The sequence below is a fragment of the Oncorhynchus mykiss genome, chromosome 1, assembly GCF_013265735.2.
Source record: "Oncorhynchus mykiss isolate Arlee chromosome 1, USDA_OmykA_1.1, whole genome shotgun sequence".
Taxonomy (NCBI): domain Eukaryota; kingdom Metazoa; phylum Chordata; class Actinopteri; order Salmoniformes; family Salmonidae; genus Oncorhynchus; species Oncorhynchus mykiss.
In genome coordinates, this window is record NC_048565.1 from 69,515,456 (window position 1) to 69,530,163 (window position 14,708).

The window sequence follows — 14,708 nt, forward strand, 5'->3', positions numbered from 1 at the left end:
ATCAGACCACTGCAAATCTACCAAGACCTGGCCGTCCCTCTAAACTTTCAGCTCATACAAGGAGAAGACTGATCAGAGATGCAGCCAAGAGGCCCATGATCACTCTGGATGAACTGCAGAGATCTACAGCTGAGGTGGGAGACTCTGTCCATAGGACAACAATCAGTCGTATATTGCACAAATCTGGCCTTTATGGAAGAGTGGCAAGAAGAAAGCCATTGCTTAAAGATATCCATAAAAAGTGTCGTTTAAAGTTTGCCACAAGCCACCTGGGAGACACACCAAACATGTGGAAGAAGGTGCTCTGGTCAGATGAAATCAAAATTGAACTTTTTGGCAACAATGCAAAACGTTATGTTTGGCGTAAAAGCAACACAGCTCATCACCATGAAAACACACCATCCCCACTGTCAAACATGGTGGTGGCAGCATCATGGTTTGGGCCTGCTTTTCTTCAGCAGGGACAGGGAAGATGGTTCAAATTGATGGGAAGATGGATGGAGCCAAATACAGGACCATTCTGGAAGAAAACCTGATGGAGTCTGCAAAAGACCTGAGACTGGGACGGAGATTTGTCTTCCAACAAGACAATGATCCAAAACATAAAGCAAAATCTACAATGGAATGGTTCAAAAATAAACATATCCAGGTGTTAGAATGGCCAAGTCAAATTCCAGACCTGAATCCAATTGAGAATCTGTGGAAAGAACTGAAAACTGCTGTTCACACATGCTCTCCATCCAACCTCACTGAGCTCGAGCTGTTTTGCAAGGAGGAATGGGAAAAAAATTCAGTCTCTCGATGTGCAAAACTGATAGAGACATACCCCAAGCGACTTACAGCTGTAATCGCAGCAAAAGGTGGCGCTACAAAGTATTAAAAAGGGGGCTGAATAATTTTGCACGCCCAATTTTTCAGTTTTTGATTTGTTAAAGTTTGAAATATCCAATAAATGTCGTTCCACTTGATGATTGTGTCCCACTTGTTGTTGATTCTTCACAAAAAAATACAGTTTTATATCTTTGTTTGAAGCCTGAAATGTGGCAAAAGGTCGCAAAGTTCAAGGGGGCCGAATACTTTCGCAAGGCACTGTAAATGCATACATTGTCAGAAATTTGTGCTGATCACATGTCTGATTTGACCTTTCAGGTCTTGGCCAGGATAGCCAACGCCACCAGGCCCACTATCCACCTGTGTGAGGTGGTGTCGGAGCACCAGCTGGAGCGTCTGCTGTTGCTGCTGGTGGGGACAGACTTCAACAGGGGGGACATCTCCTGGGGAGGGGCCTGGGCCCAGTACTCCCTCACCTGCATGCTGCAGGACATCCTGGCAGGTAGGGGTAGCTGCTACAATTCAAGTCACTGTTCAATTCTCACGACATTGAAGAACTCGGTTTTCTAGCTAAACCTGGTATTCTATTATAGATATGGTGAATATTTGCGTTGCTAGCAGTCTTTAGGTGTTCAATTTCTCACAACACTAACCTTCTTCTGACTCCTCTCCTTAGGGGAGCTGCTGTCCCCAGGGTCCCTGGATGGTATGGACGAGGGGGCGGTGGGCGAGGAAGCAGGGGCATCGTCCTCAGCAGGGATAGACTCTGACGACTCCCTAGCCCAGCCCACCCCCATCCCCCTCGTGGAAACCATTGACGAGGCCCTGTCTCCGGATATCATCGCAGGTACTCCTGGGACCTCCTCTGTTTTCCAAAGTGCGTTGGTAGTCCAGTCCTCGATCACATTTTACACATGGACCCCCTCACTTATCATGATGAATGCATTTGTGTTAAATTGTTTTTCTTTTTTCCCCTTTTAGCTAGCTGCATGTTTATTCTCAGTATTTTTTTCTGTATTTTGTGTGGCTTCCTGTTCTGACAGTTTTATTTTAAAGGAGAGTATTGATAGCTTCTCTAACCAGTTTAATTCGGAATGGACTGTTTTGTTATGTTTGCCTTTTTGGATATTGAGTTCAAACAGTGTAGATTTACTGCCTGTAAGATATCAAAATGCTTTACGGGGTGGTTGTTATTTTCCTCAGACTATTATTTAATTTGGGCAAAAGTTGCAATAATTCATGGTAGAAATCCTGACTTGAGATTGCGTAACTGAATTCAAACTATCACAAATCTTATTTCCCTTGACATCATCAATGGGCTACACAAAAGCACATATTTTGTGCGTTAATACCAAGTCAGAATTTTGGCCAAAGTTGTCAGAGCTTGATGATTTAGTGGGCCAACCAATTTTTTGTAGGCCTTAAAATTGCCTAGTAATTTCCTAAAAGAAGGCCTCTGAGTTTTCTAGTTTAGTGTGCTTGCTTGGCAATATTAAAGCTCTTTTCGTTATTCAAAGGTGCTCCACCTCTGTCATCTTTGGAAAAAGATAAAGACATTGACTTTGACTTGCTACAAGACCTCATGGATGTTGATATTGATCCTTTAGATATTGATTTGGAAAAAGATCCCCTTGCCGCCAAAGTCTTTAAGGTACGTAACTTGCATGTTTCAACTGCGTGTTTTCTATTCCACTCCCTTCTTTCTCTCTATTTAATGCTCTCTTGCATTTTATATTGAGTTATTGATAGCATCACCCCTGGGACTCATATTGATTCTGCCCAAAACAAACATCAGTTGTACATTAACTTAAATAAACCCCACTGATCAATGATGTAGCTTTTCAAATGTAAAACCATGTAAAACCATAATTTTCAATACATAAATGTGTGTGTCATACAAAGTTAGTTGTATTGAATCCCTCCCCAGCACCACCTCCCCCTTAGCCCTGCACCCTCACTTCTCCATACAACTTCCCAATTTAACTCGGCTCAGGCTTTTTGAGTCTCAAAGCAATTTTCTGTATGTAGTCCCAATCAATCAAACTAACGAACTTGGGAAAGTGTTATTCTCTTGACTCTTACTTTTCTTTCTGGGAAAAAAAAAACCCTCTGCCATTGCACGCGAAGGAATGTAGTGTTTGTGTGCATGTCATGTTATACAGGTACCTAGCATCTGAGAGGAATGACTGCGTTTGCGTTTCTCTTGTCTCTCTCTCTCTCTCCCTACAGCCCATTAGCAGCACCTGGTATGACTACTGGGGTGCTGACTATGGCACTTACGGTTACAACCCCTACATAGGGGGAGTAGGGATTGCTGTGTCCAAGCCCCCGGCTGTTGTCGAAAAGCCTGGGTCTCAGAGTCTCTCCATCTCCGTGTCACAAGGTGAAGGTGCATTTTGTATCCTGATATCATCTCCAAAGTTTAGTCTCATCTCGGACTCCACACCACTGCTTGTCACTCTAGCATGTTTCATGTGTGTAAAGCAATACATTCTGCCTTATAACCCTGACCGTTGACCTCTCCCGCAGCTCTGGACGCCCGCCTGGAGGTAGGGCTGGAGCAGCAGGCTGAGCTTATGCTCAAGATGATGGCCACACTGGAGGCAGACTCCATCTTGCAGGCACTCACATCAACCTCCCCTGCAGGTCTACACCTAAGAAAGAAATGATTTATAGACACGTCAGTCTTGGAAAAATATTTCAAGCCTGGTGAAACATCAGATGGCTGACCCTTCTGTGTCCCTCTCTCCCGCCAGTGTCCAAGGCATCCAACGGGACAGATGATTCTTTGCTGCGGGGGCTCCATGGGGGCTCCCCCCCAGGAAGCAGCCTAATGGTACAGGCCTCCTCCATCCCCATGCTGAGTGCCTGCTTCAACAAGCTATTCTCCATGCTCCAGGTGCACCACGTGCAGGTCAGTCACCAACAGACTGTTTAGTTAAGGGTCTCTACTACTCCAGAAGACTTGATTGACTTGTTGCAAATCCCTCAGCTTTACTCATCCCTCCACAGAGCTGGACCATTCTCAAGAATATGTTTGTTACCCTGGATTAGTGGATTTGTAGATTCAGTGCTCTCACATGTTTTTGCTTTAGTTGGAGTCTATGCTGCAGCTGTGGCTAACCCTCAGTCTCAACTCATGCTCTGGGGGCACTGAGGAAAGTGGATCTGACATCTTCATGTTCAACGCCAGTAGAGTGCCCACCATCCCACTCAACCAAGGTCAGAGGTCACCCTATGTCTCTCAATCCACTCCCTTTTCTGCTTAACTCTCAAACCATTCACTTTTAGTTTTTTCATATGGGTATGTGTACATGTGTTTGTATGTTAAACTTCTGTCTCCTGTGTTTCAATGCAGCCTCTATCAGCAGTTTCCTGTCGGTGCTAGCCTGGTATCCCAACACCTCCCTGAGGACCTGGTGTCTGGTGCTTCACTCCCTTACCCTCATGACCAACATGCCCTCCAGTGGTGAGTCCACCCTTAATAGGGTCTCACTCTTAAGACACAGTGCCACACCCACTGATGTTTCACATTGAGGATTGTGAAATAGTCATGTATATTGAAGTTGCAGTGTAACCAAAGATAATTAAAACCGAAGGACCTTCAACAGTACTCCTTTTTAATCGAGTGTGTGTATGTCCTGTGTGTCAGCAGCCTCCAGCAGTGGGATGGGAGCTCATGAGAGCACGGCCCAGCAGATGGTGTCGGACCCTACGCTGGTGCACGTGCTTGTACGATTCCTCTCTGGGTGCAACCCCCATGGCACCAGCCAGTACAGCTCCCAGGTCGGCCCCACTGCCACCCAAGCTATGCAAGAGTTCCTCACCAGGCTCCAGGTGCACCTCTCTTCCACCTGCCCACAGATGTTTAGCGAGTTCCTGCTCAAACTGATGCACATCCTGTCTACTGAGAGGTAGGTTGTCTAGAGGCATCAAGAGCAGCTTTTTGTTCCACCCCAGCACTTAATAGACATTATTCAAATGATCGCTAGTCATCTTCAATTTATCTGATGTTATAGCTGGGCTGCAACAAAAGCCATCCTTTTGATTCCATCACAATACAGTACACTGAATTGTTGTAAAGTGCCAGCGTCAATGACCCCCCCCCCCCCCCATCTCTTCTCGTCTTCCTTCAGGGGTCCGTTCCAGTCAGGCCAGGGTCCTCTGGACGCTCAGGTCAAGCTGTTAGAGTTCACCCTGGAGCAGAACTTTGAGGTGGTGTCGGTGACCACCATCTCCTCTGTCATCGAGTCCATCACCTTCCTGGTGCACCACTACATCACCTGCTCTGACAAGGTGGTGTCCCGCAGTGGCTCCGACAGCTCTGTGGGCGCCCGCGCCTGCTTTGGAGGCCTCTTCGCCAACATCATCCGGCCCGGTGACGCCAAGGCGGTGTGCGGTGAGACCACGCGCGACCAACTCATGTTCGACCTACTTAAGCTAGTCAACGCCCTGGTTCAGCTGCCCCTGTCGGGCGACCGTGAGTTCAGCGGGCGTCTGCCCCCGGCAGGAAGCGGGGCGTCGGACAGCAGCGCGTCGGACGAGGAGAAGGTGTGCGGCAGCAAGGAGGGGGCAGCGGGAGGGGCCACCCCTAACCAGGGCCCTGCGGCCGGAGTGGCTGACCTGGTGCTGGCCAACCAGCAGATCATGAGCCAGATCCTCTCGGCTCTGGGCCAGTGCAACAGCAGCGCCATGGCTATGATCATAGGTAGGCATCTGCGCACTTACCTTTTGAAAGCTTTATTAATATGGATCACCTATGAGCCGATTTTACTATATTGAAATGTTTGTTATTGATGATACTTTCCTGTCTGTAGGGGCTAGTGGTCTCCACCTGACCAAGCATGAGAACTTCCATGGCGGACTAGATGCCATTTCTGTAGGAGACGGCCTGTTCACCATCCTCACCTCTCTGAGCAAGAGGGCCACCTCGGTGCAGGTTATGCTGCAGCCCATCCTCACCTACATGGCTTGTGGGTACATGGGCAGACAGGTAAGACTGAGCTCAGCCATGACCAAAAGGGCACCATTTTAGATTTTTCTGTTTAGACATTTACTTGTGAAGATTAAAAGATTGAGGGGGAAAAACTTAGCTTGAGTAGTACTTCTGTTTGTTATATATCTGACTGTTTGACCCATTGATGCTGAAAGTTTTTAAACCTCAAGCAGTCTTTGTATTTCTCCCAGGGCTCTCTGTCTACATGCCAGCTGTCTGAACCTCTGCTCTGGTTCATCCTCCGAGTGCTGGACACCAGCGAGGCACTTAAGGCATTCCACGACATGGGTGCGCACAACTACCTATATACATACATACACACACACACACACACATTTGGGGAAACATCCTAGTATATGGTCCATTAGACTAAACACATTGTGTTTGTATTTGACCTGCATGCAGGTGGGGTTCAGTTGATCTGTAACAACATGGTGACCAGCACACGGGCCATAGTGAACACGGCACGAAGCATGGTGTCCACCATCATGAAGTTCCTGGACACTGGCCCAGGGAAGGCTGCTGACGGCAGCCTCAAAGCCCGGGTCCTAGCCTCCGAGCCCGACAACGCAGAGGGACTCCACAACTTTGCTCCGCTCGGTATGTGGAGCTTTCCCTTTCATGTTTGAATGATTGCAGTTTGCCTTGTGTTTTTCCCTTTGTCCTATATTTGATGTCAAAATGTGCATGTGTCCTATTGAATGCTGTTTATCCCTCTGCAGGCACCATCACCTCCAGCAGCCCCACGGCCCAGCCGGCAGAGGTCCTCCTTCAGGCCACGCCCCCTCACAGACGGGCACGCTCAGCGGCCTGGTCCTACATCTTCCTGCCAGAGGAGGCGTGGTGTGACCTCACCATCCACCTCCCTGCTGCCGTGCTGCTGAAAGAGCTGCACATCCAGCCACACCTGGCCTCCCTCGCCAGTGAGTACAGCACCACATAACCCCCTGTGGGGGAAATAGTGCAGAGCAGTTGTCTTTTAATCAGAGACTGAATTAAATATAAACCGTTATGAGAATTTTCTTGCCAATCAATGACACTAGTTATCTAACTGATAGTTTAAGTGAAAACCAGCAGGACTTGCGCCTCTCTGGTTCCAGCAGGAGATCTGTGCCTCTCTGCTTCAGTGCCTTAAGGGCACACCGTCTACTGCCTCTTAAGCACGGTTTTCCTAATGACCCGCTTATTTCACCCACTCAAATATTAACCTACCAGTGTTGTCTATTGCCATTCTAAATATGCAAAAACTTGCATGGATTTTTCATGCTTCTGTGCCAGACGGTACCAGTTGGAGTGAATTTAAGTTGAACATACTCCACCCTCATCTACTATTGCTAACTCTGCCGTCTCTTTGTCCTCTCCGAAGCCTGCCCCTCCTCGGTCTCGGTTGAGATCAGTGCGGACGGGGTCAACATGCTGCCTCTGTCCACACCCATCATCACCAGCGGCCTCACCTACATCAAGATCCAGCTGGTGAAGGCTGAGGTGGCGTCTGCGGTGTGTCTGAGGCTCCACCGGCCCCGCGACGCCAGCACCCTGGGCCTGTCCCAGATCAAACTGCTTGGCCTCACCGCCTTCGGCAACACCTCCTCAGCCACCGTCAACAACCCCTTCCTGCCCTCCGAGGACCAGGTCTCTAAAACCAGGTAGAGGTTAGAGTGTCATATAAAAAAAAAATTGCTCATGCCACAGCAAATCTCTCTACTTAACCTGTGACCTTGCCATCTGTCTCTCCCACAGTATTGGCTGGCTACGTCTGCTTCACCACTGTCTGACCCACGTCAGTGACCTGGAGGCCACGATGGCCAGCGCCGCTGCCCCCACTGCCAATCTGCTCCAAACCTGCGCCGCCCTGCTTATGTCTCCCTACTGCGGCATGCACTCACCTAACATCGAGGCCGTGCTGGTCAAGATCGGCCTCCAGTCCACCCGCATCGGCCTAAAGCTCATTGACATCCTGCTGAGGAACTGTGCAGCCTCCGGCACTGACCCTACGAGTACATAGCCGCCATGTTAATAAAATGCTCATTGAACACATTGTACTCGTTTGAATCTCACAAATAGGTCTTGGCCTTTTGTCATTGTACTTAAATCATTGTGATTTTTCTGTTTAGACCTCAACAGTCCCCTGCTCTTCGGAAGGCTCAACGGACTCTCTTCAGACTCCACCATTGACATCCTGTACCAGCTGGGAACCACCCAGGATCCTGCGACTAAGGATAGGTAAAGACCACTTAACATCTACTGGTGTAGTATTGAGCCTAGTACTGCTGGGTCTATGTATTCTGGATCTGTGAAAGCAGCTCTTGATATGTTACTATTGACCAAGTAATCCCTGTCTCTCCTTCCAGGATCCACGCCCTTCTCCAATGGGTCCATGACTCGTCGCTGGTGGCGGCACACAAGAGGAGTGGCCCCGTGGGCTACATCCGCCAGAGCAGCTCCTCGTCACGGGAGTATGGCCTCGTCATGCCCTCTCCCTCCCACCTCCACGGTGTGGCGGCCATCTTGTGGCACAGTTACGAGTTGCCCGTGAACTACGACCTCCCAGTGCTGCTCAACAGAGAGCTCTTTGAGTAAGTGCTATATTGTCAGAAAATAAAAACTGGTCGATCCTTTACTCAGTCTAGCTCATCCACTGTGATTCTGTACTCTTTGTTCAGTCATGAAAAGCTAAGCAGAGCTTTCGCATGCTTTGAGCCATCAGTTTGAAGAACATGAGTTTTTTTGTACCCTGGTGAGAAAACAGCTCCCTGATGTTTTCAAGCTGTAGATTAAGTCTAAAGTTCCTCTCATCCCCATCTTGGTATGTCTTACATTTTACACACATCCTCTGTAAACATGAATACTGCATATATACTCTGTAAACACTTTACATCGAAAAGGGAAAACAGAGTACAAAACATAGTGAGCTCCACTGTCAGCTTTAATTTGAGGGTATTTTCATCCCATTTTTAAGTGGTTTACCCAGTATGGATGAAAATGCCCTCAAATTTAAAGCACTTTAAAGTCAGTCATTGTATACTTTCAAATACAAAGTGCTGGAGTAAAGAGCCAAAACAAATACAAATGTGTCACTGCCAATACTTTTGGAGTGAAAATATTCTGAAGGATTAAGGTTTCTGACCTGTTGATTTTAGAGGGATAGCTGTGAGTGTTGCTTGCTTTGTTTATACTGTTGTCCCTGTCTCTCCTGTAGACTTCTGTACAACTGGTCCATGTCCCTGCCGTGTAACATGGTGCTGAAGAAGGCAGTAGACAGCCTGCTCTGCTCCATGTGCCACATCCACCCCAGCTACTTCTCTCTGCTTATGTCCTGGATGGGCATCGTAGCCCCGCCCACCGCCGCCCAGCACCGCCTCTCCCTGACGGACGACGGCAAGAAACAGCATGACCTCAGCAGCGCTAACGCCACCACCAGCGCTGGCCTCACTGACGATTCCAAACATGCGCGGCCACCCATCGCCTTGTCTGAGTCTCAACTGACCACTCTGGCTGCAGCCTCCCAGTCACCCGGGGCGATAGAGCAGCTGCTGGACTCAGGCCTGCCCTCTCTGCTGGTCCGCAGCCTGGCCGGACTCTGCTGTGGTCTCCTGGCTGCAGCTGGCCTGCCCCTGCCCTCCACCGCCCAGGCCGAACGACGGCAGCACCATCACAACCACCACTCCTCTTCGGCATCTTCCTCTCAGAGCAGGGCGTCCTTGTCTGCAGAGCTGGCAGCCCCAGTGCTGCGTTTCCTCACTGAGGTTGGGAACAGTCATGCCATGAAGGACTGGCTAGGTGGGCCTGAGGTGAACCTGCTGTGGACCGCTTTGCTGTTCCTGCTTTGCCACAGCAGCGCCAGCGCAGGGGGAACCAGCGGTGTCCATGGCCACGCGGGAGCTCACTCTGCTGCCTCTGGTGGTGCGTGCTGCCCCCCTCCTCCGCCCCCACCCCAGCCTTCAGGGTCGCGCTACTCTCTGGCCTCCTCGACCAGGGGCAGCGGGCTCACCACCCAGCAGAGGACGGCAATCGAGAACGCCACAGTGGCCTTCTTCCTGCAGTGCATCTCCTGTCACCCCAACAACCAGCGGCTCATGGCACAGGTCCGGTGGAATGCATTGACTACACACATTTCCACCCTGACCAACCGTATCTGATAGATTACTAACGTGTGTCTTTGGTGGGCTCTTGTTCTCTGTAGGTGCTGTGTGAGCTCTTCCAGTCGGCCCCTCAGCGTGGAAGCGTGCCTGTCTCTGGCAACATCTCTGGCTTCATCCGCAGGCTCTTCCTGCAGCTCATGCTAGAGGATGAGAAGGTCACAGTCTTCCTGCAGTCGCCCTGTCCGGTGGGTACCAAGTTTCCGTAGGCTCTGATCTAGGATCAGCTCACCTTACTTGGAGTAATTTTATTCTCCTCCAAATTGGAAAGGAAAGAACTGTCAGTGATGTGATATCCCAAGATGACCACAAGAGGCCAGCCCAGCAGTACAGAAAATCCCTCCACACTCACTTGTAGGCTTTCCCCAGACTGATGCTTGTCGGAGAAACAGCACAGTCAAAATAATGCTCCATATTTCACCCTCCTCAATGATTAGTTGTCATGCGAGCAGTTTAGCGAGCAGTCATGGAAGGGGGAGTGAAAGTGGTTTCAATTGTCTAAAGCTAATTTCATTTGAACCTCCAGCCTGTCATTGTCCTCATTATTCTGCCCCATCCCGTTTTGGTGATATTTAACACTGTCAGGGAAGGGTAAGGGTCATCCCATGGGCAAGGTGAAGGATGACTTGTGCACGGCATGCCAAAAGGTTCCTGGTTATGCACGACGAGCCAAACATACCTCAAACATACCTCTAATTTAGGTCATTTGTGTGCTTAATTACACAAGGTGTCCTGGGAATCACATCAGTGAAGGTTAATTATGTATGATCAGTAGGTGATTAATAGCAGGATGGGTCTACATGATAATGTGTTTACACATTAGGTAGGGCTAGGGCTGTGGTGGTCATGATATTTTGTCAGACGGTTATTCTCCAGCAAAAGACTGCCGGTCTCTCTGTAATTGACCGTTAATTAACAAACACGTTTATAGTTTCCGGGTCTCCACGCATACAAGCTGCTGATGCGTGCCTTTGGAACATCTACATTTAAAAAAAAGTCTAAATCTATTTAATATACACATCACAATAAATCCCTTTTATTTTAGTCAGGTTTTAAAGAAAATGTATTTCAGACGAACAGAATACGAGTTGACCTACTGTATGTTTTTTTAGCAGTGGGTCATGCTGTAGGCTTGTTTGTTTAGCAGACAAGACATGCTTAAGTCCCGTGCCGTTATTTTATGATTTTATTTTAAGAATAAAATAATTTTACTTGGCTGAATAAATATAATATTTTAATTAGTTTATTTCAATTAGGGGAGGGGTGGAAAGGTTAGTGGAAAATAATAAAGGAACATATATTTTATGGAAGAGATATATTTAAAATGTTATGGGGGATTGTAAATGCTGCAGATAATTACATTGATAGAAGCCACAATCTCTCTGCAATATTAATTCTGATTTACCCGCTAAAAAAGTAGATATTTTTCCCATTCTGGAGAGAGTGCTGTTGAGTGTTAAATTGATCCTTTGAAACCCGTCATATACGGCAGATTTAGTTATTTTGCAACTTTAATTGTGAGTGATACAAACCTTAGAATGCCTTAGATATCAGCACATATATATGGGCTGCATGGTGCGACTACAGGCTATTGATGATTTGAGAAAGTAGCAAGAAAAGCTTGCCCTCTGTTGCATCAAGCTGCACATACTATTCTCTCGTCAAGGTATCATATTTTCACCCATCAGACTATTCTCAATTTAATCTTATCTTTGCTAATATGTGACATTTGTTTTGATTGAAATGGCCCATTATCAAATGTACAGGAACAGGGGCCAGGGAAAAATTACATGTCATCGGCATGAGCTCTAATAGCAAATGGAGGCTACTTTCCCACCTGTTTGTTTTTCAATCATGCCGGGTAGGCTATTCCGATTTTATAGGGGAGCATGTGCTTAATATGAGCAGCTTGGAAATAAATATAGTAGCAGCTGGGATCTCTTCTTTTTAGTGGCACCCATCTAAACTCTGCTTTCACACGCAATTTCATATAGGAATGTCTGGGCTTATAAGAACAGTTGTTTCACGCCATGCATCAACCACTGTTTGAGGAGCATGCAGCTTTTCGCTGCACGGCTGGTGATATTCCAACCGAACTTTGTATGCCATAGGCTCCCCAACCCTATTCCTGAAGCTACCCAGTGCTTAATTTGGGAAATTAAGTGAAATCTGTTCGGGAACATCGATATTAACATATTTTCACAGTGAAACCTTTCATTAAACTGACAGCCCCTTTCTGCGTGCTTGAGAAAGGAATGAAGGAGAGGGAGGAGGAGATGAAAATGCACGATAGTGATAGATTCTGTAGCTAAAGGTAATGGCAGCCTATTAATTATGGAAATACTATTGAAAATCGAATCCAAATTCACAATAATTGTAGGCTAACTCTGTAAGCCGCCCTGTACAATCAACAAACACCAATAGCCTAGGCCTATACTTTCTATTGTGGAAATTCTTATACAGGGACACTCGAAGTCCATCTTGAATAATCGTTGTTTATTATCAGTTAACTGGAGCGGTTCCAACCAACTTGATGCACCACAGTAAACGTCTGTCAGGAGCTCTCCCGGGGAAGTCCCGTGAGATCTCTTATGTACAGACAAGTTATATTTGCATGATTTAGCTTATTCATCCAAAATGTATGAATCAACGTTTGCTTCATTCATGTGACTGACCAATACTGGGTCATGCTTGTGACAGACTGATAGGCTTCTTCTCTCTATGCTGAGACCTTGAAACTGAGTGAACTTTCGTTCTCAAAACAAGGGTCTAGGCTTACTGCCAAATTGCAGATACTGATAGTGAGGATTCGTGTAATCAGTCACTTTCATGAACACAGAAAACGGTTATTAGAAAAGCACGAACACAGACCACAGAAGTGTATAAATAGAAAAGCACCAACATAACATTTTCCATCAAAGTTCTTTCCCAGACTCATGGCTGAAAGATTTGGAGCATAGCTTAAGGTAACCATTCTCCAGTATGCATATAATATAGTCCACAATCAAAGGCCATTTACTAGAATGTGTTTAATTTTGGAGTATAGGCTCGACCAATTATGTATCAAAGACATCTTAAATCTTTTTTTGTGTGTTTTTCTGCAGTGCATATACAGTAGGCTATGTATTGTATAATGGTGTTTGTTGTATAACGCGAATCGACTACGGCGTTCATGACTCATGACTGCTAATGTGGCATTAATACAGTCACTGCAACAGCCCCAGATAAGGCCCTATAAAATATTTTATTTTTTTCTTGGTGCAGTTTAGTTTTTCCATGTTTTTAGATTTTTTTCTGTTTTTTCGCTGTCAATTTTTTAAAGTTAATTTATTAGAAAAACAATGCAATTAGATAAGTCCACAAAAATGCTTAAAACACATCAGGGGACCAATATTTTTTATAATTATGATTTTTACAAGTGTGCACCAGCAAGATGTTTTTCTTTAGCGATGTTTCTGTAGTGGTCATGTGATTGCAGAGTTTGCAAAACAAATGGCCACTAGATTGATGCAAAAAATGACACATTCTGCCAGGTAACTGATGCATTTTCATATCTTATGATTAACTTGGGCAAATTAATGCATTTTCTAATCAATTCAATACATTTAGTTCATTTCCTTCTAAATTCAACAAATGTTTGAATACAGTTGAATTCTGGTTTAATGTCTAGATTGCGTGTGCGTTCTCCGAAATGCAGAATTTATAGGACCCCGAAATAGCTCATGTCAGACTTTGTGTTGCCTTTTACCTTAAAAAAATCCTTTTTGGATTTACAAAAACGTTAATGGTTTACTCTACACTGGCTCAACATTTTTATTTCATCAGCGTTGAAAAGACTCTCTTAATTTGATCTTTGATATTTAAGAAAGCCTCACTCAATTTCTCCCTAATCTGCTTCTCACTGGAGGGAACTTGACATTTTTGATTTGCTGTCAATCTAAAAATAGTGTACTTTATTGTACTAGCTACCATACCAAGATATGGAGTCTAGAACATTTTGCTTCCTATGAGAGGTCTATCAGACTTGCCTAAAAGCCACCAGTACCTTTTTAAAGGTGCATGTTTCAAACAGCCTTTTAGGTTACATAATCTAAATCTCCTGCCAGGCTAGTGTTTGTAGTGTAGTGATTTTGTCTGGTGTGTGTGCTGTGGGGACAGTGAAGGAGCTGAATGAGGGGGCTGAGGTTGTGTTTGGAGCTACAGTGAGCTGTCCATGCAACCTAAGCGGCTGAGCCATGCTCTGGCAACACTATGCCTGTCTCCTGCAGGTTGCAGAAAGCAATAGATGTCACCTTCAATGTTGTGCACATGTAACATTCAAGCCTGAATGAGAAGCCTTGTTATTTCCAGTGAAGGCAGGAGTGGAAGTCTACAGCCAAGGCCAGCTTCATTTACTCCAAAAGTGGCCCTGCATTGTGATCCTGTATCTTTCATCTCTCACTTGAAGTCATGACCGTTCATAACATTGGTGGCAGTGGTGTTTTGTACTTGTACTGTCCTAATACCTTCTCATCTCTCTTCAGCTGTACAAGGGACGCATTAACGCTACCAGCCATGTGATCCAGCACCCCATGTACGGAGCAGGGCACAAGTACCGCACCCTCCACCTTCCCATCTCCACCACCCTCGCTGAAGTCCTGGACCGGGTGTCGGGTACGTCTGCTGCCGCTACCCAACCTGTCACTGTTGACAGTTTGGGCAATTAGTGTTGCAGAACGGAAATTACATTTAAACATACTTCC

General features: G+C 46.4%; 1 protein-coding gene across 17 annotated transcripts in view; it reads left to right on the top strand.

Annotated features, from left to right (window-relative positions):
• Positions 1-14,708, top strand: part of birc6 (baculoviral IAP repeat containing 6) — a 153,632-nt gene that overhangs the window by 49,498 nt on the left and 89,426 nt on the right. For 11 of the 17 annotated variants that reach the window (XM_021610071.2, XM_021610147.2, XM_021610181.2 and 8 more), the window contains exons 36-56: positions 1,150-1,333; positions 1,508-1,708; positions 2,349-2,482; positions 3,061-3,214; positions 3,361-3,477; positions 3,588-3,745; positions 3,927-4,053; positions 4,190-4,300; positions 4,484-4,745; positions 4,968-5,539; positions 5,649-5,824; positions 6,001-6,115; positions 6,233-6,427; positions 6,550-6,750; positions 7,194-7,473; positions 7,568-7,824; positions 7,942-8,050; positions 8,179-8,403; positions 9,027-9,912; positions 10,011-10,154; positions 14,490-14,619. In XM_021610071.2, the coding sequence (XP_021465746.2) occupies positions 1,150-1,333; positions 1,508-1,708; positions 2,349-2,482; positions 3,061-3,214; positions 3,361-3,477; positions 3,588-3,745; positions 3,927-4,053; positions 4,190-4,300; positions 4,484-4,745; positions 4,968-5,539; positions 5,649-5,824; positions 6,001-6,115; positions 6,233-6,427; positions 6,550-6,750; positions 7,194-7,473; positions 7,568-7,824; positions 7,942-8,050; positions 8,179-8,403; positions 9,027-9,912; positions 10,011-10,154; positions 14,490-14,619 (4,738 nt within the window). The remainder of the gene's footprint in view (positions 1-1,149; positions 1,334-1,507; positions 1,709-2,348; positions 2,483-3,060; positions 3,215-3,360; positions 3,478-3,587; positions 3,746-3,926; positions 4,054-4,189; positions 4,301-4,483; positions 4,746-4,967; positions 5,540-5,648; positions 5,825-6,000; positions 6,116-6,232; positions 6,428-6,549; positions 6,751-7,193; positions 7,474-7,567; positions 7,825-7,941; positions 8,051-8,178; positions 8,404-9,026; positions 9,913-10,010; positions 10,155-14,489; positions 14,620-14,708) is intronic. The other 6 variants (XM_021610175.2, XM_021610217.2, XM_021610131.2 and 3 more) reach the window with 5 other exon arrangements.